The following is a 26,469-nucleotide window of genomic DNA, read 5'->3' as shown; positions in this document are numbered from 1 at the left end:
GTGGTAGGAATAGTGCCCCATCATTGGTGTCAGTGGTAGGAATAGTGCCCCATCATTGGTGTCAGTGGGAGGAATAGTGCCCCATCATTGGTGTCAGTGGGAGGAATAGTGCCCCGTCATAGGTGTCAGTGGGGGGAATAGTGCCCCATCATAGGTGTCAGTGGGGGGAATAGTGCCCTGTCATAGGTGTCAGTGGGGGGAATAGTGCCCCGTAATTGGTGTTAGTGGGAGGAATAGTGCCCCGTCATTGGTGTCAGTGGGAGGAATAGTGCCCCGTCATTGGTGTCAGTGGGGAGATTGTGCCCCGTCATTGGTGTCAGTGGGAGGAATAGTGCCCCGTCATTGGTGTAAGTGGGAGGAATAGTGCCCCGTCATTGGTGTCAGTGGGAGGAATAGTGCCCGTCATAGGTGTCAGTGGGGGGAATAGTGCCCCATCATAGGTGTAAGTGGGGGGAATAGTGCCCCATCATAGGTGTCAGTGGAAGGAATAGTGCCCCATCATTGGTGTCAGTGGGAGGAATAGTGCCCCATCATTGGTGTCAGTGGGAGGAATAGTGCCCCATCATTGGTGTCAGTGGGAGGAATAGTGCCCCATCATTGGTGTCAGTGGGAGGAATAGTGCCCCATCATTGGTGTCAGTGGGAGGAATAGTGCCCCATCATTGTTGTCAGTGGGAGGAATAGTGCCCCATCATTGGTGTCAGTGGGGGAATAGTGCCCCATCATTGGTGTCAGTGGGAGGAAAAGTGTCCCATCACTGGTGTCAGTGGGAGGAAAAGTGTCCCATCACTGATGTCAGTGGGAGGAAAAGTGTCCCATCACTGGTGTCAGTGGGAGGAAAAGTGCCCCAACATTGGTGTCAGTGGGAGGAATAGCGCCCCCATCACTGGTGTCAGTGGGAGGAATAGTGCCCCATCGTTGGTGTCAGGGGGAGGAATAGTGCCCCATCGTTGGTGTCAGTGGGAGGAATAGTGCCCCATTGTTGGTGTCAGTGGGAGGAATAGTGCCCCATCGTTGGTGTCAGTGGGGGGGAGGAATAGTGCCCCATCGTTGGTGTCAGTGGGGGGGAGGAATAGTGCCCCATCGTTGGTGTCAGTAGGGCGGAGGAATAGTGCCCCATCGTTGGTGTCAGTGGGGGGAGGAATAGTGCCCCATCGTTGGTGTCAGTGGGGGGAGGAATAGTGCCCCATCGTTGGTGTCAGTGGGGGGAGGAATAGTGCCCCATCGTTGGTGTCAGTGGGGGGAGGAATAGTGCCCCATCGTTGGTGTCAGTGGGGGGAGGAATAGTGCCCCATCATTGGTGTCAGTGGGGGGAGGAATCGTGCCTCATCGTTGGTGTCAGTGGGGTGAGGAATCGTGCCTCATCGTTGGTGTCAGTGGGAGGAATAGTGCCCCATCATTGGTATTAGTGACACCAATGATGGGGCACTATTCCTCCCACTGACACCAATGATACTTACCTTGCTGACCCCTGCTCCAGCCTGGGCTCGCTCGCTCCCTCCCTCTCCCATGGTACAGACACTTACCTGTCAGCTGTCTTCCTTCTCCGGCCGCTCTCCTCCTCTTCACCCACTCGATCTTCGCGGTGCCGCTCGGCTCCTCCTCTCCAAGCTCCACCTCCTAGCCGGTGATTGGCCGCCTGTGTGCCTCTTCTGAGCTACAGTTCCGGCGGCCAATCACCGGCGAGGATTGATCCCGAGGGTGTGTCCAGATGACAGGGGCGCCATATCATCCCGCCCACACCTGGAGACGGATAGAGCAGCGGTGTCTCGGTTCCTAAGGTTCTTAGGCGACCCCTGTGAAAGAGTCGTTCGACCCCCAGGTTGAGAACCGCTGCTATAGAGGGATGTGCTTTATTCATATTTCATGTCACTTTAAAATACTTGCAATGTACAAAAAAAATCACCAAGAGAGTTTTTTTTTCTCAACCAAAGTACAGTTACAATTTGAAGGTATCCTGTACTTAGAGAAATATGGAAGCTGCCAATGCTGACTATCTCTTAAAATACTAGAATCCAGGCTGTTTCTGAGTCACTTTGCAAGAGCAAGCAGTGAAATATGTGTTTCAATGCACTGCAACACATAGGTGTAAAGCTGGCCTAAATGTTTTTGTGCAGTTTCAAATGTCACTAGACATACCTCCCTGAAACTCTGTCTGTGTGATTAGTTTGGCAACTTGCTGACTCGACATAATCCATAGTAAGCATCAACTCACCAGGAAGACTCAGAATGAAATCCAATTATCTTTATTTCTGCTTGGCACGTTACGAAAGATGTTTTCTGGGCACTTCTTGCAAGTGAAAAGCATTTTTCTCAAAACGCCTTCTGACTCTAAAAATCTGCTTACTAACAAGGGTGAAACACAAACTAACTCCTAGCAAGGGGAGGCAGGGATTGTCTAGCTAGGGCTGTACACACAAACAGGAGGAGGACACATAAGAATACTAAGGAACAAAATAAGTGATTAAAATTAAACAAGCTGCTGCGGCAGCACATTTCTCCTTCTAGAATGGGAGAGATTTTGACTTTCTGGTTTACTTTCTCATAAAACTGCAATTGCAAAAAAGTCCATCCAGTTCAACAATTAAAAAATGGTTGATTGCCCCGAGAGGCAATCGCATATTCCCTGGATCAACTTTACCTATAAATGTTAGTAACCAGTTGTATTCTGTGTATCTAAGAAACAATCCAGGCCTTTTTTAAAGCAATACATTGAGTTGGCCAGAACCAACTCTTGAGGGAGTCTATTCCACAATTTCACAGCTCTGACTGTGAAGAAACCTTTCCGTATTTGGAGATTAAATTTCTTTTCCTCCAGATGTAGAGTGCCCCCTTGTCTTCTGTGATGACCTCAGGGTGAATAACTACACCGAGTTCACTATATGAACCACTGATGTACTGTATTTATTTATACATGTTGATCATATCACCCCTTAATCTCCTCTTTTCACGAGAGAATACATTCAGTTCCTCTAATCTTTCTCCTCCTCCATGCCTCGTTTCAGTTTGGTTGCCCTTTTCTGTACTTTCTAAAGTTCCCCAATGTTCTTTTTGTGAATTGGTGCCCAAAACTGGACTGCATATTCCACATTAGGTATTACTAATGATTTGTGCAGGGGTAAAATTATATCTGTCTCTGGAGTCTATACCTCTTTTAATACAAGAGAGGATTTTGCTCGCTTTATAAACCACAGCTTGGCATTGCATGCCATTATTAAGCTTGTGATCTACCAGAACCCCCAGATCCTTCTCCACCATTGATTCCCCCAGTTGTACCCCCCCTAGTATGTATGATGCATGCATATTCTTAGCTCCCAAGTGCATAACTTTACATTTATCAACATTAAACCTCATTTGCCACATAGTTGCCCAATTAAACAGTGCATTGAGCTTGACTTGTAAATTGAAGACTTCCTGTAAGGACGTTATTCCACTGCACAGCTTGGTGTCATCTGCAAAAACTGAAATGGGATTTTTAATCTCAGACCCTAAATCATTTATAAATGTATTAAAAAGTAATGGTCCCAACACTGAACCTTGGGGTACACCACTGACAACCCTAAACCAGAGTATGCATCATTAACAACTACTCCTTGAATATGATCTTTTAGCCAGTTTTCTATCCATTTACATATGGATTTTTCCAAGCCTGTAGACTTTACCTTACAATATCACAAGTGTAATAAAAGCGCCACACCCTTAATACTTTAAAGCAGCAATTCCACCTCAAAGAAACCAAATAAATTTCTTAGTGCTATAACTTAAATAAAAGAATGCGCTAAAACCACAAACTATTCCTAATTTAGTGTAGAAACATTAGTGCAAAAAATATATATATCTATTCTTAATTAATATCAAAAAATATCAAAATTATGTGCAAAACTATTTTTTAGTGCATAAGTAATTTAAATAATTAAATTACCGCCCCTTGAAGACGTCATTCATGACGAAACTAGTAGGGCTTGGCTTGCTGGATGCTGACGTCTGTGGAGAGGATTGAGTCACGAGCGCTGTAGTGAGTGTGCAGGGAACAGGAGACTGTTATACCATTTGCTGTTTTATGCTGTTATACTGGTGTCGGTGAAGACACCCTTTTTGTGAGTGTAAATCTTTATTAAATTGTTGGATACTTTTATAAAAAAACTGGCTGCACCATGATTTTTTCTTTCATTCCAAAACATGACCTCGGTGGAGAGATATAAAAAGAGAGAGTGATATAATGCTCCTGGAACCATTATATTGAGTGGTGGATACCTACCTTATGGATGATTGTGTAGCTATTGATCATCACACCTGAGAAGTTGATTTATTGCATCTGCTCCCAGAGCAAAAAGCGTTTTTTGCTGATCTAGAGATTGATCAGCATGGAGCTCTGGTGAGTTACCCAACTTTACTTTGGTGGTGGATTTTGGCACAATTTCTTTGAGAGCACCTGAATTTGAAAAGGATTTGTTTGGACATTTGAAGAAATTCAGAATTGGACAATTTTTATATTCACAAATTTAATTATTTAAATTACTTATGCACTAAGAAATAGTTTTGCACATAATTTTGATATTTTTTGATATTAATTGAGAATAGATATATATATATATATCTTTTGCACTAATGTTTCTACACTACATTAGGAATAGTTTGTGGTTTTAGCGCATTCCTTTATTTAAGACTTTACCTTACACATTAGCCATGTGTGGGGAACTGTGTCAAACACTTTTGCAAAATCCAAGTATACCACATCCACCGCCACCCCTCTGTCCAAGGTTTTGCTCACCGCCTCATAAAAAGAAATCAGATTTGTTTGACAACTTCTGTCTTTCATCAATCCATGTTGTCTGTTGCTTAAAATATTTTTTGCCAGCAAGAACTTATTTATGTGGTCTTTTATTAAACTGTCCAGTATCTTTCCAACTATAGAAGAAGTTAAACTAACAGGTCTATAATTACTTGGTAAAGATTTTGACCCCGTTTTAAATATGCTGTGTAAAATCTACATAAACACAGAATGCAATTATTTGCAAATCTCATTAGCCCATATATTATTCACAGTAGAACATAGAAAACATATCAAATGTTCAAATTGAGAAAATGTACCATTTTAAAAAATAGGTAATTTTAAAATTGATGGCAGAAGCACTTCTCAAAAAAGTAGGGACAGGGCCATGTTTACCACAATGCAGCATCCCCTCTTCTTTTAACAACACTCTGTAAATGTCTGGGAACTGTAGAGACAAGTAGCTGGAGTTTTGGGAGAGGAATGTTGTCCCATTCTTACTTGATATAGGATTCTAAGCGCTCAACAGTCCTCGGTCTTCTTAGTTGGAGTTTTTGTTTCAAGGTGTGCCAAATATTGTCAGTTGGTGAAAGGTCAGGACTGCAGGCAGACCAGTTAGGCACACGAACTCTTCTACTTTGAAGTCATGCTGTTGTGATAGATGCATGCATTGTCCTGCTTAAATATGCAAGGCCTTCCCTGAAAAAGACATGCTCTAGTTGGGAGAAAATGCTGCTCTAAAACCTGGATATTTCTTTTAGCATTGGTGGTGCCTTTCCAGATGTGCAAACTGTCCATTCCATAATGCACCCCCATACCATCAGAGATGCAGGCTTTTGAACTGAGCACTGATAACAAGCCAGAGGGTCCCTCTCTTCTTTAGTCTGGAGGACACGGCACCCATGTTTGCAAACAAATGTAAAATTTCAATTTGACTGACTGCCGAACAGTATTTCACTTTGTAACAGACCATTTTAAATAAGCTTTGGCCTGGAGAAGACGGCGCGTTTCTGGATCATGTTCTGATATGGCTTCTTCTTTGCATGATAGAGCTTTAATTTGCATTTTTGGAAGGCACGGCGAACTGTGTTCACAGACAGTGATTTTTCCAAGTATTCCTGAACCCATGCAGTGCTGTCCATCACAGAATCATGCCTGTTTTTAGTGCCATCTACAGTAAGAGTCCAAAGATCATGGGCATCCTATGTATGCAGCAGTGCCCCCAGAGCCCTGAATACTTACCTGAGACTCATCGCAATCCAGCAATGTGAATGATGGCCTCGGCTGTCCAGAGTCTCTGCCACCTTATTGAGACAGCAAATAGGAGCCATTTACTCCCACTGCTGCCAATCATAGTCAGTCAGCCAATAAGAAAAGAGAGGGGGTGGGGTCAAGTCACGGCTCCATGTATGAATGGACACACAGAGCAGGGCAAGCTGCTTGCTGTGGGAGCACCCAACAGGAGGGAGGGGCCAGGAGAGCCTGCGAGGGACACGAGAAGAGGAGAATCCAGGCTGCTCTGTGCAAAACCACTGCACACAGCAGGTAAGTATAGACATGTTTGTTATTTTACAAAAAAAAAACCTTTAGAATCGCTTTAAATGTTTTTTTTATACCACATCATTTTACTGACTTGTTCCTAATTAACCCAATTAATTGCAAAAGGTTATCCCAGTTCTTCCTGTTAGTACCATTTACTTTATCAGAATATTCCAACTTTTTTGAGATGTGTTGCTGCTATCAAAATTACATTACGTTTTCTTAAAATTATACATTTTCTCAGTTTAAGCATTTGATATGTTTTCTATTTTCTATTGTGAATAAAACATGGTTCATTGGATTTGTAAATCACTGTTATCTTTTTTTATGTAGATTTTACACAGCTTCCCAACAGTTTTGAAATTGCTGTTGTACAAGGTCCTATATGTCATTTAGGTTCCGACAGGGGTTCCACTTCCAGGTAAAGCTTACAGCTGTTCACTCCCGCTTAAGAGCATGTGCTGAATATTTCTGAGAACTGAAGATAATAAGCAGTCCACGTATGCCTTGGCACTGAAAGTATTTTCTGTGATACATTACACATTCACATACATCGGCTATGGATAATGACAAGTGGTTTAATGTATTAGTTCTTACCAAGTCAGAGGTGTATGAATAACATGTGGGAAAGTAACTACAAACTACAATTCAGAGTACATTTTTAAATTGTTCCTTCACCCTTTTTTTTTGTCGTTTATCACGGGACACAGAACAGGCTATTCATGACTACGTGGGTTATATGACACCTATAGGTGAATGGACCAGATCAATCAAACAGGAAGTCCTCCCCTGCATAACCCCTCCTCCACAGGGAGTACATCAGTTTTTTTCTCTAGTATCTGTAAGGTGGATGGTCACTGATGTGCTCTTGGAGCATACCTGGAGGTCTGGAACAGTTCTGCTGAGAATCAAGGACTTAATTCAGATCCATTTGAAAAGCTGTTAGCCAAAATGGATAGTGCCTGAGCTTCTTTGGATAGGAGAGAGGAATCCTCAAAGTTTGCCTGTAATGCAGCCTTACGGCGCTGGACCCTGTGTAATGGAACCCTGTGCAGTGTCTGACCAAGGTGCTTTCCAGCTGGGTGCTATACAGGTCCAAGAGGGGGACCCCAGATGTAAAGGTGACTGAATCCTTGAAGGTATTTTATGATAGAGCCCCCCCATGATGGGTGAAGGCTGGACTCCTGGTATAATTCAGAGTCCTGTAGCAGGAATGGTAAGTTTACCTTTGCAGTGTTTCTTTGAAAATCTGACTGTCTGGTCATTCTCTTGGTGGCCGCTGGGGGCAGTGTGCTGTTTGGTCTGGCTGGGCCATGCTCTGTGTGTCTCTGAATGAGTATTGGGCTGCTTCACCTCCAGCCACTAGAGGCCATGGGGCTGCTTTCTATAGCCTACTCTTGTGCAGTGGAGGCAGGAAGCAGAGGGGTGGCCATTTTGGCTTATGTTTGAAGGCATATGTGGGCTGACGGATTAGTGAGGCTCTCACCCCACTAATACTTGTGTCTTTTGGACTTGAACTTGGTCTTGGCTGTCCTTGCAAAAGCCAATTTCTGAGCCAATTAAAGAAACGTATTTCTTTGACTAAGAAGGTGGCTTTATTATTATTACTGTATTCAGGATTTATATAGCGCCAACAGTTTGCTCAGCGCTTTACAATATAAAGGGAGACAATACAGCAATGATACAGTTCAATACAAGAGGGTTAGGAGGGTCCTGCTCCTTGGAGTTTACAATCTAACAGGGAGTAGCTGGTGGTACAAGAGGTAATAACTTTGGGGGATGAACTGTTAGGAGAAATAGAAGATTTGGTTATTAGCTGAAGGCAGTATACTGTAAGCTTCCTTGAAGGGATAGGTTTTCAGAGATTGGCTAGACGTGTGCAGAGTAGGCGATAGATAGATTGGGGTAGAGAGTTTGAGAAGATGGGGGAGGCTCTGGAGAAGTCCTGGAGACAAGCATGGGAGGAGGAAAGCTAGGGAGCTAGAGAGCAGGAGGTCAAGGAGTGGAGAGGACAATTTGGGTGATATTTAGAGACAAAATTGGTGATGTAATTTGGGGCCAATTTATAAATGGCTTTATATGTTATTGTTAATGTTTTGAATTTTATTCGTTGGGCACATGGAGGCCAGTGGAGGGATTGACAGAGAGGGATGACAGATATGTAATGGCTGGTAAGGTGGATGAGCCTGGCAGCAGCATTCATGATAGACTGAAGAGGGGATAGCTTGCGATTAGATAGGCCAACGAGAATTGAGTTACAATAGTCAAGGCAAAAGATAACAAGGGAGTGAATAAGTTTCAGTGGTTAAAAATGGGTGTATCTTAGAGATCTTGCTGAGGTGAAGTCTACAAGATTTGGACAGTGAGGCTGAAAGGACAGATGGGAGTCCAGGATTGCACCTAGTACCCTGGCATGAGGGGAGAGACTGATGGTTGTATTATTGATCTTGGTGGAGAAGTCAGGGGAGGGGGCATGGGCTTGAGGAAATAGTTTGAGCTCCATTTTAGAAAGATTTAGTTTGAGGAAGAGGAGTGACATCCATGCTGATATATCACTTAGTAGGTTATTAATGCGCAAGGAGACTGAAGGGGTGAAGTGAGGAGTAGAAAAGATATATTTGTGTGTCATCAGCATAGAGATGATACTTGAAGCCATGGGAGTTTATCAAGTGACCAAGGGAGGAGGTGTAGATGGAGAAGAGAAAGGGGTCCAATGACAGAACTTTGAGGGACCCCTACAGAAAAAAGAAGTGGACAGGAGGAGGCAGAGTTATAGGTAACACTGAAGGAGCGCTGCGATAGGTAAGAGGAAAACCAGGAGAGAGCAGAGCCTCGCAGGCCAAGAGAGTGAAGTTTTTTTGAGGAAGAGGGGATGGTCAACAGTATCAAAAGACACAGAGAGGTCAAGTAGTAAGAGTATGGAGTTGTGGCCATTGGTTTTAGCAGTTAGTAAAGCATTAATGATTTTTAATAGAGCAGTTTCAGTGTAGTGAAATGAGTGAAAGCCAGACTGTAAAAGGTCAAGAAGGTTGTCAGTGAGGTAGGAGCTCAGGAGATTGTAGACTAAGTGTTCTAAGAGTTTAGTGGTAAATTACTGTCACTTCAGCAAGAAGAGTGTCAGAGCTGATGGCTCTTTCATGGTCTTGGTCTTGCACCATGATGAGGTGATGTTGCATCCTGATCCATCTTCTTGCCTAGAGTGGTTTCTAGTTTTCACTTGAATCAGGACAGAGTCTTGCCTTTCTTTTTTCCTAGTCCACAATCACCAGGTGAAAGATCACTGCATACTCTGAATGGTGGTCAGGTCAGGAATCCTGGTTTGTGCTGCCAAAAGGGCATAGGAAGGGCAGGCAACATCCAGGTCAAATACTTCTCATTGGATCCACCAGTTAATCATTCAAGCCTATGGTTTGGAGGATAAGGTCCCACCTTTTCATGTGAGAGCGCACTCTACCAGGAGTGTAAAGGCATCTTGGGCTATTCACCATCAGGCATCAGTAGCTCAGGTTTGCAAGGCCGCTACTTGGTCTTTGGTTCTCATATTCACAAGGTTTTACCAGGTGGATGTCAGTGCCATTGAAGATTCTGCCTTTGGCCACAGGTTTTCACGTGCGGCTGAGTAGGACTTTTGAGATAGCTGGTGGTGGTTATTATGGTGTCACCCACCCCTCAGCTTTTTTTATTTCTTTAGGACATCCCACATAGTCATGAATAGCCTGCTCTGTGTCCTGTGATGTACGATAAAGAAAATTGGATTTTTTTCTACATACTTACCTGTAAAATCCATTTCTTGTACATCACGGGACACAGAGGTCCCTCCACTCTTTCTGGAATTTCATTGTTTGCTACAAAACTGAAATACTTCCTGTATAGGAGGGGTTATGTAGGGGAGGACTTCCTGTTTGATGGATCTGCAAGTGTCCATTCTTCTATAGGTGGCAGATAACCCTAATTGGCATGAATAGCCTGTTCTGTGTTCCCGTGATGTTCCCCAAGAAATTCATTTTTTCCACTTTCTATAATATTACTCTTTATCCTCTCCCTTCACACAGTTATACAGTTAGGTCCATATATATTTGGACACAGGCACAATTTTAGTTTTTTTTCAGGTATTTACAATAATATATTCAAGCTATAGTTATATAATGGATATGGGCTGAAAGTGCATACTCCCAGGTTTAATTTGAGGGTATCTACATCCAAATTGGAGAATAGGTTTAGGAATTACAGCTCATAAGAGTAGCCATCCCCCCTTTTTCAAGGGACCAAAAGTATTGAATCAAAAGCTGTTTCATGGCCAGGTGTGGACTACTCCTTTGTTATTTCTTCATCAATTAAGCATGTAAAAAGTCTGGAGTTGATTCTAAGTGTGGTACTTGCATTTGGAATCTATTGCATTTGTGAACTTAAATCAGGCGTTCAAAGGAGCTGTCCATGCAAGTGAAACAGGCCATTGTAAGGCTTCAAAAACTAAACCAATCAATCAGAGCGTTAGCAGCAACTTTAGGAGAGGCCAAATCAACAGTTTGATACAGTCTGAGGAAAGAAGAACGCACTGGTGAGCTCAGCGACATAGAAAGGCATGGATGTCCACAGAAGATGAACACAGAATCCTGTCTATGGTAAAGAAAAACTCATTCACAACATCCAGACAAGTGAAGGACACTCTCCAGGAGGTGGGCGTATCATTGTCAAAGTCTACAAACAAGAGAAGACTTCAAGAGAGCAAATGCAGAGGGTTCACCACAAGGTGCAAACCATTCATAAGCCTGAAGAATAGCAAAAACCAGATTAGACTTTGCAAAAAAAAATCTAAAAAAGCCAGACCTGTTCTGGAAAAGCATTCTTTGGACGGATGAAACTAAGATTAATCTGTACCAGAATGATAGGAAGAAAAAAGTGTGGAGAAGGCTTGGAACAGCTCATGATCCAAAGCACACAACGTCATCTGTAAAACATGGTGGAGGCAGTGTGATGGCATGGGCATGCATGGCTTCTGGTGGCACTGGGTCATTGGTGTTTATTGATGATGTGACAGAAGACAAGCAACCGGATGAATTCTGCAGTGTTTATAGATATACTGTCAGCCCAGATTCAGCTAAATGCAGCAAGGTTGATTGGACGGCGCTTCAAAGTACAGATGGACAATGATCCAAAACACACTGCAAAAGCAACCGAGGAGCTTTTGAAGGAAAAGAAGTGGAATATTCTGCAATGGCCGAGTCAATCCCCTGGTCTCAACCCAATTGAGCATGCATTTCACTTGCTGAAGGCAAAACTAAAGGCAGAAAGACCCACAAACAAAGAACAACTGAAGAAAGCTGCAGTTAGAGCCTGGCAAAGCATCAGAAAGGAGGAACCCCAGTCTTTGGTAATGTCCATGGGTTCCAGACTTCAGGCAGTCATTGCCAGTAAAGAATTCTCAACAAAATATTAAAAATTAACATTTTATTTATTTATATTCAAATGTCCAGTTACTTTTGGTTATGTCCATCGGATTGCCAGAAAGAGAAGTGTAATTCGTCACTCCAGAGAACACATCTCCACTGCTCTTGAGTCTAGTGGTGGCGTGCTTTACACCACTGCATCCAACGCTTTGCTTTGCACTTGGTGACGTAAGGCTTGGATGCATCTGCTAGGCCATGGAAACCCATTCCATGAAGCTCACTCTTTGTGATAATCTGAAGGCCACACAAACTTTGGAGGACTTTAGCTATTGACTCTGCAGACAGTTGGGGACTTCTGTGCACTGTGCGCTTCAGCATGCGCTGACCCCACTCTGTCATTTTACGTGGCTTACCACTTCGTGGCTGAGTTGCTGTTGTTCCCAATTTCTTCCACTTTGTTATAATACTACTAACAGTTGACCGTGGAATATTTAGTAGCAAGGAAATTTCACAGATGGACTTATTGCACAGTTTGCAGAAAATGTTCCTGCACTACTTTGATGTGACTTTCTTGTGACTTGAGTCCCAGAGAGTGTAAAGTTACATCAAAGTGGCATCAAAGTTGCACTCAAAATCATGTGACTTTGGAGTTGCACTAGTGGGAACGGAGCCTAAAAGCCCTCTAGGCTGCAGTGCACAGATGTGAACCAGCCACACAGGAAATAATGGGACTTCTGAAATGCATTTTACTGCAGGAGAACAGACAAGTGTGTCTAACCCTTTAAGTGGAATTCTGGGATTAATCCTAACTACTCTTAAAACTGTCCCTACAAACATTCCCTTGTCAGATTAGGAACAGCCTTGTTTGATATCTTAAGATCCTTCAAGTGGAATTCTGGGCTTAACCTCAACCACCCTTTAAACTGTCCCCTATCCTCTCCTAACACCTATGCTTACTAGCCTGTGTAAGGAAGATCTGTATACTTACTTATTTTCAGCCCACTCTGGTCCAGTCACAGACTGTCCCCTGTGTCCGCCAATGGTGCTCTAGGGGAGAGGAGCGAGCACCTCAACAACAGCTACAGTTGCAAGAAAAAGTATGTGAACCCCTTGGGATTACGTGGAGTTTTGCATGAATTGGGCATAAAATGTGCTCTGAACATCATCTAAGTCACAACAATAGAAGAACACAGTCTGCTGAACATAATACTACACAAGCCTACAGTAGTGACGTCAACCTTAGACTTCAAAGGCCCATCCATTGTTTAGTGGTTCCTCCTCTCCCCTGTATCTGTGTTGGCTGGCATAGGGGAACCAGACTATGTAACTGAAATGGGTTGAAAATAGGCAAGTATACAGATTTTTTTGTACACAGGTTAGTAAGTATAGGTATTAGGAGGTGGGAGCAGACTGTTTTAGGAGTAGTTGAGATTAAGCCCACTTTATGGATCTTACAGAAATCAACAAGGCTGTTCCTAATCTGATAAAGGAATGTTTGTAGGTCCATTGGTCCTATCAAATGGTGGAGATTCAGCTGATCTCTTTTGCTTTTCCCTGGGGAAGGCCAGTGCTTGCTAGGGATGTCTAAAGCTTTTAGACATGTATAGAATCTAATAGATTCCTCCATTAATGCTACATATCTCAGATGGACGAATATCCTGCTGTGGCCATTTTATTTTGACAGCTGGCCATTGTATTTTGACATCAGCAACCAGAAAAAATTCCTTCCATGTATGACCAGATTAAGAGTTTTCATAGACACAAGCAATTGAGTACTGTCCGTGATACTTTTTTTATTTGCACTAACATACAATTTTGAGGACAAGCAATGGGAATGTGCCTGATTGTTTAAAAGAAGGATGGTTCAATATCCAAATCATGCATGAATTAGCTACCAGATCATAAATGTCTAGTTTTTAGCCAGTACGTTTCCACCTATATATTCTTTTTTTATACTTCGTCTATCTCTCCTTGCTCTTTGGCATATTGGTCCCATTGCTTCTAGTTTCATTCTTTCCAATTCTCTTTTTGCTTTAGCTACTCCCTCTCCCACCTCCCACCTCTTCCCTTTGATGTGTCTGTACATTAGAAAGTGGATAATTAAAGATTAGGAAGTAATCATTCCCTTCTTGGCGCAGTCCCCTCCCGAGGCCAGCCTGATAATGATGCTAATCAGTTTGGGGTTTCTGGGGCATGTGTTCTTGCAATGCATTGCAAAGGAATGTTACATGAGATTATTAAAGCATTGATGAACCAATGTGACCCTGGTATGTGGTATGTAATGTTCTAGAATCTGACAACAGGCAGTAACTGTGCTATAAACAACGAGCTGTGGATGTATGCTACTACATAGACCATGGGGTAGAGCCTGCAGAGATTGGAACCATTGCCAAACCTATGGCCCTGCATATGGGTCCACCTCTGACCCTTAATTAAATAAATGTGTCCATAAACCAGCTATGCCTTTAGCTTATGACATTTATTTTGCTAAAACCTTATGAATCAGAAACAGTTTCCATATTTTTCCCAACATACTGTTTTCTCTTTTAATTGCATCTCAATGCTGCTGATCTCCTACAACCTCTTTCAGCAACTTCCTGTCTATATGCACTCTCTCCAGCATTAGGTGCCCATGTTTGTTCTGGAGTGGCTTACTGATAGTGACAAGAGAGGACCATGCCTGCGCAATGTGTATTCCATGGTTCCAGCACAGCCCTTTGCAGGATGGTTACACAACACAGAGTCTTGTGAAAAAAGATTGTAAGGGCTCATGTACACTGCAGCTGATAAACTGACGTTCAGGAGCTGTTCAGCGGTTTTTTCAGCAGCCCATGAACTCTCCCTAATGTTTTCCTATGTGTCCATGTACACATAGTCATTTACAGTCATTTACAGGCAGTTGAGTTTACAGTTGTTTTTTTGAACACACCAAACTTGCGTTCAGGAGTAGATTTTACCGGCGTTTCAAACACTAAACACTTGTAAACGCAGTTAACCGCGTTTATAAGCGTTTGCATTTAGAAGCTTTTTTTAACTGTTCCATGTCCAGATGCTGTCCAGAGCCATTTTTCATCATCAGAAATGCATTAAAAGCATTTTCCATGTATTCAAATGGACCTAGCACACGAGCGCAGTCAGTTCCAGGTTTCACGTGAAGGAAAAAATGGTAGAACGTGCCGCATTATGCTCATGATGGGATCCATAGTGAATACAACCAGAAAAGACAGGTCATCTCAACACATACTGCTCTCTCTGCCTCTGCTCTCTCTATTCCTCTCAAAATGTCTGAAATAGTTAATTTTTTACTGTTTTTCAGTGCATTCTGGACATTTGGGAAGGTCTCCTGAGGTTATCTTTTAAAAATGTTTCTAAACGCATTAACACGGTATGCAAACGCAGCTAAACTGACGTTTTTTAACCTACGTTTTCTAGCAGTTTCTATCGTTCAGAAGAGCTTTCCAAACATCCCGTGTACATGAGCCCTAAAAGGCTTGCTGAATCTGGCAGCAATGCATTTTAAAAAACATAAAGTTCCTACTGCCATTCCCAAATCTGGTCACTGTATCCTAAACAATGTATACTTGGAATGGTCTTTTTGAGAGATTATATTTCCTGTATATGGGATCAGCTCACTGCTTTCAAAGCACTTTTTCCTTATTACAGCACAGAGCTAGATCATATGACTTATAATAGGTGGATTCTCACACTTTGCTTTCCCAGTTCCTTGAGTTTAAGAAACTTCCTGGAATGGCCTACAGATTTTATAGAGCATAAGCAGGTAAGAATGTGATGTGATTTGATAAATGAGATGAAGATAAAATTGATGAAGAATGTGATTTGATAAAAGCCTTGCAGTGCACCTGTGTATATATAACTGACCTTAGGAGGATCGTTTTGTTTGAGCAAAAATTGCATATAATTTATAAAAACAAAGACATAATGACATCAGTTTTTTTTCTAATAATATTTTCTTGATTTCAGGTGGAGCGTGAGATTGCAATTCTTAAACTTATTGAACATCCGCATGTACTAAAGTTACACGATGTCTATGAGAACAAGAAGTACCTGTAAGTCAATTAAATATATTATACTATATGTAGTTACTTAGCTGACTAATGGTGGCCATGCACATGATAATCTGGTTGAATGATTTTTCACAGAATCTATGAATAATCAAAGAGACACATACTGTGTCATCAATATATTTTGAGCAAAACCAACTGATTTTATCAAATTGATTCTGATTGGTCTGAATGGAAAATCCAATCATAGGACAGTAGATAGAGCGATATGATCATTACGTGTGTCACGCATTGTACAGTTTTTTCGATCTTCTGAACATACTTTTCTCTCGGACAGTAAATAGATCGCCAATACAATTGTATATAAATTTAAGCCTTGTATGGTCACCATTAGAGTTTGTTTGTTAAAGCTAAACTCTGTGCAGATATAAAATGCAGCTATGCGTTTCCTTACCAATAATTACAAATATTTTTACATACAACTAATAAAAGTACCTAAATTTGTTTTGGTATCAGCTTCTGTCATCTCTAGCGTAGTAGCCCTGGTTCAGACTGGATCTGACTTTGAAATAATGCGGCTTCACTTAAAGTCACACAATTTCAAAGTTAAATTGCAGTGCGACTTGGGGTGGGACTTGATAGACAGATGTCTATGCAAGTCGCACCCCAAACGGGCAAAAGTAGTGCAAGAACTACTGTTCTAATTGCCGATCATTGCATGGGATTTATCATGCGATTTGACTGTTCAAATCGCATGACAATTCACATCAGAGTGAACCAGGGCTCAGACTGGGAGAGGTTGAATCAGCACTGGTTACCAGTCAGGGTCTGTGCTGACAGGAAGAGAGCGCAGGGTGTGTAGGGATGATGACTTATCAGTGTACTACTGCTCCTTCATTATCTAATCAGTAAACTGCAAGTGGCAAGGTGACACCATTGTATTCAAAAACCTAGTCCGGCCACACATGGGTCGAAATTCGACCAATTTTTGCTCTGTTAGTGGGTCAATGGCACTGGCCGATTTTCATGGTTCCTCCCCTTTTCGGTGATCGGGCATGTTGGAAAATTCATGAAAAATGACCGGTTTTCGACTCAATGATGGTCAAATCGTACGATCGTTTTTTCGCAAAGAATATGCACATGAGCCATGATCTGGAATGAACAGAAGTTTCGCCTGTTATATGGGGTGAACTTTATGACTTGGTCAGCCGATTTTCAAAATTATTGATGGTACCATCGGATTATTGAGCGAATGACGTTTTTCGATTTTTGGACGAAAAATAATTCAGAATTCGAACCATGTATGACCTGCATTAAGCAGAGAATAAGGTGTCGCCCTCCTGGTTGTGCTGTCTGTCACAGGTGAAGGCATTTAAAGGGGCTTGTCAGAATTACCAGTAGGGTAAATAAGAAACATCACATATGTAAATGTAAACAGCATATGTAGCTGTTCAGTTTTACACTTTATTTCCTCACTGGTGTAATCCCTCAAGAGTATACAGTTTTAAAGACGTTAAGTGACTGTACCACATATTAATACAGTCTATTAATTCCTCCATAAGATCAGTACTCACTAGCCTGTCTGATACAATATGATACCAACACCTCTCCACCAGGTCTGCCAAAAAATATTCACACCTCAAAGGAGAGATTGTAACACAGATGGGCTAAAAATGTTCATGTTGGATAGCAGATTTATCCCGCTTATCCACCTTAAAGCTTAATTCCTAATTTCTTGACGATAATGCTGAGTGACAGTGCAAATATTCTCTAGTTTTATTCTATTATCAGGAATACATCATTGTCTAGTTTTGTAATCGGGCTCAGCTCTAATAGCTTTAAACATTTTAGAGTACAATCTTCTACTAAAATTATATTATATGAGAATGTACTTAAAGTATCCAATTAATTTATATCCCATCAGGTAGGCCCTTGTATTACATAGTTGATGGTGGATGTAAAGGAGGTTGTACGGTCGTGTTATAAAGTTCATGGTGAGCTTTAGAGACTTCTCATCTTTTACACAGGTACTTGGTCTTGGAGCATGTTTCTGGAGGAGAACTCTTTGACTACCTGGTGAAGAAAGGACGTCTTACCCCAAAGGAAGCACGAAAATTCTTCCGGCAGATCATATCAGCACTTGATTTCTGCCACAGTCACTCTATCTGGTGAGAAGACCCAAGAAAGGACAGACTGGGTTATGTCCCTGTGTTAGTCATACTGAGGCAGATCTGTAAGGCCCCTTTCACATGGGCGGCAACCTCTACCGCCCACTGAAAAGTGATCCATATTTATTTTTTCATTCCCCAGGAGGATTTTGTATTGAAAAACTGCACTGCAAAATTGTTGTGGCAAGGTCTCACTGAATTCAATAGGTGAGTTTGATAGGCAGAGCCATCTGTCAAATTTGACAGGCCGAGTTAAACTTGGCAAAGCACCACAGCATGCGTGCCGCCCCCTACAGCTACAGTGGTAAGCTTTCAGTGGGAAGTTGGAAGGTAGAAATGTGGGTCAACCAGCTGTTTTTACCACCCCTTTGCCTCCCATGTAATAGGGGCCTTACTGAATATACAACAAGATATGTGTCTGTTGCTATTCTCATTTCTGAATCTCTCTAGGAAATGTCAAAACTGACTTGATGTTCACATGGGCTGCCAATGCACCTCAATTGCCAAAAAAAAACATACAGTCAGGTCCATAAATATTGGGACATCGACACAATTCTAACATTTTTGGCTTTATACACCACCACAATGGATTTGAAATGAAACAAACAAGATGTGCTTTAACTGCAGACTGTCAGCTTTAATTTGAGGGTATTTGCATCCAAATCAGGTGAACGGTGTAGGAATTACAACAGTTTGCATATGTGCCTCCCACTTATTAAGAGACCAAAAGTAATGGGACAATTGGCTTCTCAGCCGTTCCATGGCCAGGTGTGTGTTATTTCCTCATTATCCCAATTACATTGAGCAGATAAAAGGTCCAGAGTTAATTTCAAGTGTGCTATTTGCATTTGGAATCTGTTGCTGTCAACTCTCAAGATGAGATCCAAAGAGCTGTCACTATCAGTGAAGCAAGCCATCATTAGGCTGAAAAAACAAAACAAACCCATCAGAGAGATAGCAAAAACATTAGGCATGGCCAAAACAACTGTTTGGAACATTCTTAAAAAGAAGGAACGCATCGGTGAGCTCAGCAACACCAAAAGACCCGGAAGACCACGGAAAACAACTGTGGTGGATGACCGAAGAATTCTTTCCCTGGTGAAGAAAACACCCTTCACAACAGTTGGCCAGATCAAGAACACTCTCCAGGAGGTAGGTGTATGTGTGTCAAAGTCAACAATCAAGAGAAGACTTCACCAGAGTGAATACAGAGGGTTCACCACAAGATGGAAACCATTGGTGAGCCTCAAAAACAGGAAGGCCAGATTAGAGTTTGCCAAACGACATCTAAAAAGCCTTCAAAGTTCTGGAACAACATCCTATGGACAGATGAGACCAAGATCAACTTGTACCAGAGTGATGGGAAGAGAGAGTATGGAGAAGGAAAGGAACTGCTCATGATCCTAAGCATACCACCTCATCAGTGAAGCATGGTGGTGGTAGTGTCATGGCGTGGGCATGTATGGCTGCCAATGGAACTGGTTCTCTTGTATTTATTGATGATGTGACTGCTGACAAAAGCAGCAGGATGAATTCTGAAGTGTTTTGGGCAATATTATCTGCTCATATTCAGCCAAATGCTTCAGAACTCATTGGACGCCGCTTCACAGTGGGGATGGACAATGACCCAAAGCATACTGCAAAAGCAACCAAAGAGTTTTTTAAGGGAAAGAAGTGGAATGTTATGCAATGGCCAAGTCAATCACCTGACCTGAATCCGATTGAGCGTGCATTTCACTTGCTGAAGACAAAACTGAAGGGAAAATGCCCCAAGAACAAGCAGGAACTGAAGACAGTTGCAGTAGAGGCCTGGCAGAGCATCACCAGGGATGAAACCCAGCGTCTGGTGATGTCTATGCGTTCCACACTTCAGGCTGTAATTGACTGCAAAGGATTTGCAACCAAGTATTAAAAAGTGAAAGTTTGATTTATGATTATTATTCTGTCCCATTACTTTTGGTTCCTTAATAAGTGGGAGGCACATATGCAAACTGTTGTAATTCCTACACCGTTCACCTGATTTGGATATAAATACCCTCAAATTAAAGCTGACAGTCTGCAGTTAAAGCATATCTTGTTTGTTTCATTTCAAATCCATTGTGGTGGTGCATAGAGCCAAAAATGTTAGAATTGTGTTGATGTCCCAATATTTATGGACCTGACTGTATATGACCCTTTTTTGTAATATGGGCCTACACTTAACATGTGCTGTGGCAACTCATGGTAAGACACGCATTACAAAAAAACACAATTCTGAAGATTGCCTATTTATGTGATAAATAGGGCCTGTGTCAACGAGTTTTGGGCTTGTATCGATGGAAAAGGTTTGGCATTAGTTTCAGACACTTCTGAGACAATAGTCCGGGACACAGCATCATCGGGACCGAGTACCTAGATGCAGGACTGTTCAGGTAAATCTGGGACAGCTGGCATCTATGTGCTTGAAGCCTGTCGACACAGGCCTTTACATTTATAGTCTATACAGCTTCTGACTTACAGAAATGTGTGTCAATTTATGATATCTTCATTTGTTTGTGGTTCTCATATACTTTCTGTACATGTTTCCTTTCTCACCAGTCACAGAGATCTAAAACCTGAGAACCTACTTCTGGATGAGAAGAATAACATCAGGATAGCAGATTTTGGGATGGCCTCTCTGCAGGTCGGAGACAGCCTGCTGGAGACCAGCTGTGGGTATGTAAGCCATGCATAGAGTTAACATAGCTTCTGAAGACTGTGTACCCTAAAAAATATTGATGGTGCTCAGCTATTTGGCCCATAGAACACTGATTTATGGAATGTTCAAAATAGTTGTTCAAGTTGAAGGGTTTGAACAGGAAGATGCAACTAGGGCGAATGTTAAAAAAATACCAAAATGCAACCTATCACTCAAAATTTGCAGATCTCTTCCAAATAAATAATTATTCCGAAAATTATACAATCTGTATTTGGCTCAATGGAGATGTACAGTATTGCGCCAAGGGGGTGATGGCACAAAACTGTCAAGATCATAATTTCTGAACCTAATAAACTATACGCGTTGCAATATTTAATAATTTACATTCAGATGTGTAATGCCACACTTCACATTCCTTTACAACCACCAATTTTTCGGGCCCACTGTATGTAGGTACAGTATAACTTAATTATAATGGGTGATAATTCCTAAAGGGCCTCAGGTTGATGCTGTGGACATCACAGACAATTATTTTGTTAAATGCTTGTATTGCATACATGAGGCCTGTTTTCTTTAGATCATGGAGAACAGTTGCATAGTGTCACGCTTACCCCTAATGCAGGTGGTCAGTCACTATTGCTAGCTTCTGTGTTCTTCACCTATAGCAGCCCCCTTTCCCATAAGACAAGCAGGCCTACCAGTACTCAGATGCCCCCAGAACTTATACAGAATACTATAATGTCTGGCTACCACACTGGGGCAGGCATGAACTGAGCAGAGCAAACAGGTACTTGCAGTTGGCAGACAGGTAGATTAGTTCAATGGTAGTCCAGGTACAAGATAGTAATCGATATCTGATCCGAGGGCTTTAATGAGGGAATCCAAACAGCAGAGCAGACAAGCAGGGAGCTTGTAGCACATGTTACAAACTCAAAATCACAGGAGACTGAAGTCTTGGCTGACTTAAATCAGGTTTGATCTCCACCAAGAGACTGGCCACATCAAGCACCTTGCGGGTGGACAAACAGCCAGGGATGCATCATCGCTAAAACGAGGATGCTGGAATAACACCAGCAGCTGTCAAAGAAAAGGAGCATTTACACACTTTTGACATTACCCCTGGACCCTTAAAGACAGGCTGGATATCGGGCACCGGACCATCAGGGGCATCTGGCACAGGGTCATCAGGCTGGACAATGGTCAGGGGATCAGTGAGGTCAGGTAGGTTAGCAGGCAGAGAGTTTATGGAGCCAAACTGGACAGTAAACATAGAACCAGTAATGTCAGGCTGGATAGCAGGTGACATGTCATTGGAGTCAAGCTGGATAGCTGGAAAGCTGGAACACAGGCTGGATGCAGAGTGGCTTTAAAAAAGGTTCAGGAGCCCCACCTGGCTGAATGGGGCAGTCTCTCCAAAGGATGGATGGAACTTCTTGGACAGGTTTGAGCAGATGTAGCTGCAGTAGGATGAGGCCAGGTTACTGGATATGAAAAAACAGCTGACTCACTTGGCATGGGCTGGATCGGAATAACTGGTGCAGAGGCAGACTGGACCACCTCGGCCGGTGTAGAGGCAGCAGAACTTGAGGACAAGTTAGCCTGGATGTGTGTCCAAAGGCATCTAGGGACAGGAAAAGGTAGGGGTAATCCAGAGGGCTTGACGTTTGAAGACAGGTTTTGCAAGCTTTTACATAGCAACAGGAATCTTTATGGAGCGAGCACCACCAAAGCTCACGCAAAACCAAAGAAAACATTTTAGTAATCCCTGGGTGCCTGGACATCTTAGCGTCTTGTGCTTCTGAAAGCACTCTAAGCCTAAACTGGAGGGGAACAAACAGCTTTCCAAGGGGTAGCTTGGACGGAGCACTAGAGCCTGAGCCTTTAAAATGGAGTCCAAAAGGTCAGGGGAAAGGGTCCCTATTACTTGTGCTGGACGTAAGATATTGTGAAACTTAGAGGAAGTTTCCAAACAGGGCTCAAGGCTGTGAGACAGTGGGTAAGTTTGGTCTCTAGGAGGAAAAGATTCAGACTGTGGCAATTGGCTGGAGAGGTGGCCTGTAGAGGATTCAATAAACTTGTCAGTGTCTTCTTCTACAGCAGAGTCATATAAAGGCAAATGGTTAAGTAAAGTCAAGTCACACTTGTAAAAGTTATCACCATCAGGATCTGAATAGGACTGTAATAAAGGCAAGTGACTGACAGTGGCCACAAAAGAGTCACAAATAGGCAACTGGTCAGCAGTTTTAATCCAGTTCTGGAGGCAGGTCTGGGACCAGGGCATAATCTTTCCTGTAATCCAATCTATGTGCGGGTTATGAAGTTTAAGCCAAGGATAACCTAAGATAAGGGGATAAGCAGGAGATGTTATCAAGTAGAAGCAGATTGTCTTCCTATGAAATTACCAAATGGTCAGAATAGTAGGTCCAGTGCACAAGGTGACCAGACCCATGGACAAGGGAGAGTTATCAACAGCTAAGACTGAAAAGGGTCTGTGCATATTAGTCAAGGTAATCTGTAGTAGATGGTGTGCTAGGTTACTATAAATGAAATTGCTAGCAGCACCAGAATCAATGAAAGCTGAGAGGTGATGAGAAAATGTAGCAGAACTAGGTTGTGCAGGAACTAATAGTTTATCTTGGGGAGAACTGTATAGTCTAAAGATGCAGACCCCACTCGCACTAGACTCTTGGCATTTCCCAGCTTATTGGGGCAACTGGTAACAAAGTGGCCATAGTCACCACAGTATAAACAGAGTCCCTTGGATTTTCTTCTAGCCTTATCCCCAGAGGATAAATGAGTAGTGCCAATTTACATGGGCTCCTCCGGGAGAGGTTGAGTTGATGGTCTGATAGAGAAGTGGCCAGTGTACTAGGGGGCAGAGGAACAAACTTCTCAGTACATCTTTCCCTTAAATGCCTGTCTATACGGATGGCTACTTGCATGGCTTCATTCAGCGACTTTGGTTCAGAGTAGTGTACTAATGAGTTTTTGATGGAGTCTGATAAGCCTAACTTGAACTGGCTTCTCAGAGTTGGGGCATTCCACCCTGAGTCAGATGATCAGCAGCAGAAATCAGAGCAGTATTGTTCAGCGGAGAGTTTACCCTGACGTAGTGACCTAAGGTTAGTTTCTGCTGAGTAGGCACGGTCAGAATCATCATAGAGTAAACCCAGGGTCTTGAAAAATGTTTTGACTGACCCTCAGGCTCGGTCTTCTGTGGGAAAACTAAAAGTCCAAGACTGAGGGTCCCCCTGCAATAACCAGATTATCCAGAACCAGAAGAAAGTTGTCTAAACTTAAAGTATAGCATACAACTATTTTTAAAGATGGAAAAAGACATGGGGGTCACCAGAAACAGTCAGGTGGGTTAACCTTGGGCTCTGGTTCCTCTGATTCACAATAAGTCACTAAATCAAGATTTAATCAAGCACAAAGTCACCGAATTTAAAGGACATTAATATCACAAATCAAAAAATATTTTTATTTGTAGTATATATATATATATTTTATTTTATTTTTATGTATGTTTATTTCACTATTTTTGATTATTCACCAATCATGATGTTATATTGACGTATTCATATTTATTTTTAATTACACATCATTATTTCTTTGGGGATATTATTTTCACATTTATATATTTTTCATATTAGTGGATAATATATGTATAGTGGTTCAACACTATATATATTTTTATTTTTATATTATTGTACATCACCTGATTATATATATGTTTACCATGGGTAAATATAATTACTAACACAATAGAGATTCTCACCGGGAGCGCAACACAATATGTATTATTAGCTTTATGGACACAGAGGTAGTTGTGTGTTGAGTGTTCGCGATCCTATTCACATTAGGGACAGTGTGTGTCCACTTTTTGGTGATCTTGGTGAGTTGATATTGATTGGATTTAACTTGGCTCGCAAGTCACACAGATATATGCTAAATGTCAGTTTGGCCCCACCAATGATTAGAAAACTGAGCCAATGTTCTTAAATCTAAAAGTTTCTAACAAAATTCTGTGAGTTCAAAGCCAGCTGTGTTGCATAGATTGTATAATGTGCATGAAATAAATGTACACAAGCCAAGCCTGCAAAGAAAAACATTAAAGTGTTACTAAACCCACAACAGTAAAATCAGTCTATATATGCAGTAAAGCATGCTTGTTATACTCACTGTGGAACCTAAGAGGTTAACCCTCTGCATTGTGTAAAAAGGCTGTTTGATTCTTTCGTCTCTGCCCCTCCTCTTGTTGAAATGACCACTTGATAGAGACTGATCCTGTGGTCACATGCACATGCTCCGTTTGGTATGTATTGCTAGAGAGGTTTTTTTTTTTGTTGGGAGGGTGCATGTGATCAGCACAGGGCCAATCAGCACTGTCCAGACAGAGGTTCAGAGGTTTCGCATCCTCCTACAGCAGAAAGAAAACTCCTATAAGCTTTAAGTAGTGCTCTGCTGAAGTCACAAAACTGCTCTAAGTGCTGATGAGAAAAGGTATTTAGCAGTTTATATTTACTAAAATAATTGCATTTCCATGTTGTGTGTACTGTGGGACATCAGATATAGTGAATGCAGGGTCCGGGGTTTAGTAACACTTTAATGCTTAGTTGGCCTGCCTTCTTCATTTCCAAATTGCTGACTTTGAAAGATATTCTCACTGAAAACCATTGTTCATCCAAGATTTTGTGTCAGATGTATGGTCTGGTAAGCTTTATGTTTCTTTCCTCCAGTCACTGTGTCCTGTAGTGTAGTAAAATAAAATGTGAGGCACTGGCTGTCAGTATTATGGGCGATATATATGTGCCACCTGGATTTGTCAGCTACATCTATTGAGGGACTGCAGAGTCTTAATACGTTCTGTTCTGAGTCCTGGAACACGGAGGCTTTGTAAAGCTCTGTGCGGGATAAAGCCTCCATTCCTAGGTCCACTTCTTACCTAGTAGCCAAACCTCAATATTAGTCTTAGTTATCCACAGGTCTTTATATACTGTATGTGAGCTGACCTCTGGTATGACTGTTCATTTTCATAAATGGGGTAAACAGGCTCAAAGGAAGGGGGTGATGCTAAAGAGTAACTTGATCTCAGTAGACATACCTAGTAGAACTGTAAGGCATGTCATTAGCTTGGCTAACCTGCTACACATTGTAGTACTGGGCTTTGATTTTCCTCAGTTTTGTTACCTGTGGGTGCAGAAAAAGCAGGTAAGCAGTGCTCAAAATTGCCTGAAATAACAGATATACCTGTAAGCAGGGACGTTTCTGAGACAGCACAGTTGAAGGATCCTAATTTGGTAAATTCATGGATAAATGTAAAGGTAATAAACAGGATACTTTAAGAACCATAAGTTCATCAAGCGTACCCCCATATTGCAGTACAGCAGGGCTTTGGGTGTCATGTAAATTAGTAATAGGAGCAACTTGTGGAGCAGCTGGTGGTTTTTTAGTCTCAAGCAAGGACGGTATTGGATCTGGCCATTATTCATGTGTTCGGTGGTCATTTAGGGGTTGAAAAAACAAAGAGAGAATTCAGCAGTGCTTTTTCTGGCCTGATATTTATAAAGCAGGTAAGGAGTATTGTAATTCTTGCCCTGAGCGTCATAAAAATGCACCCCAACCAGATTTTACCCCCAGTACTGAACATGTGCAGCTTCCCCCCCCCCCCCAAGTCTCTGATCTATCAGGAGATATTTAGGAGAAGGGGAGGATCAGAGAGGATTAACCCCTTATGGTTCCACAGTGAGTATAACAAGCATGCTTTACTGCATATACAGACTGATTTTACTATTGTGGGTTTAGTAATACTTTAAGAAGGGAAGCTATGGATCTGGTCTGGTCACTGCCAAGTCTGCCAGGAGGCATTAGCACATTTCAGTAGTCCTTGACTATGCCTCCAGACT

At 42.1% G+C, this 26,469-nt stretch overlaps 1 protein-coding gene across 5 annotated transcripts in view; it reads left to right on the top strand.

Annotated features, from left to right (window-relative positions):
- Positions 1-26,469, top strand: part of LOC149445610 (serine/threonine-protein kinase BRSK2) — a 309,301-nt gene that overhangs the window by 207,161 nt on the left and 75,671 nt on the right. For all 5 annotated transcript variants that reach the window (XM_089653532.1, XM_089653529.1, XM_089653528.1 and 2 more), the window contains exons 3-5: positions 15,678-15,763; positions 17,746-17,886; positions 20,464-20,580. In XM_089653532.1, coding sequence (XP_089509658.1) covers positions 15,678-15,763; positions 17,746-17,886; positions 20,464-20,580 — 344 coding nt within the window. The remainder of the gene's footprint in view (positions 1-15,677; positions 15,764-17,745; positions 17,887-20,463; positions 20,581-26,469) is intronic.

The sequence above is a fragment of the Staurois parvus genome, unplaced genomic scaffold, assembly GCF_062004578.1.
Source record: "Staurois parvus isolate SC_StPar_1 unplaced genomic scaffold, SC_StPar_1.0 ptg000715l, whole genome shotgun sequence".
NCBI lineage: Eukaryota > Metazoa > Chordata > Amphibia > Anura > Ranidae > Staurois > Staurois parvus.
The sequence above is the reverse complement of the archived record's forward strand: the minus strand, read 5'-3'. Positions and strand labels throughout refer to the sequence as shown.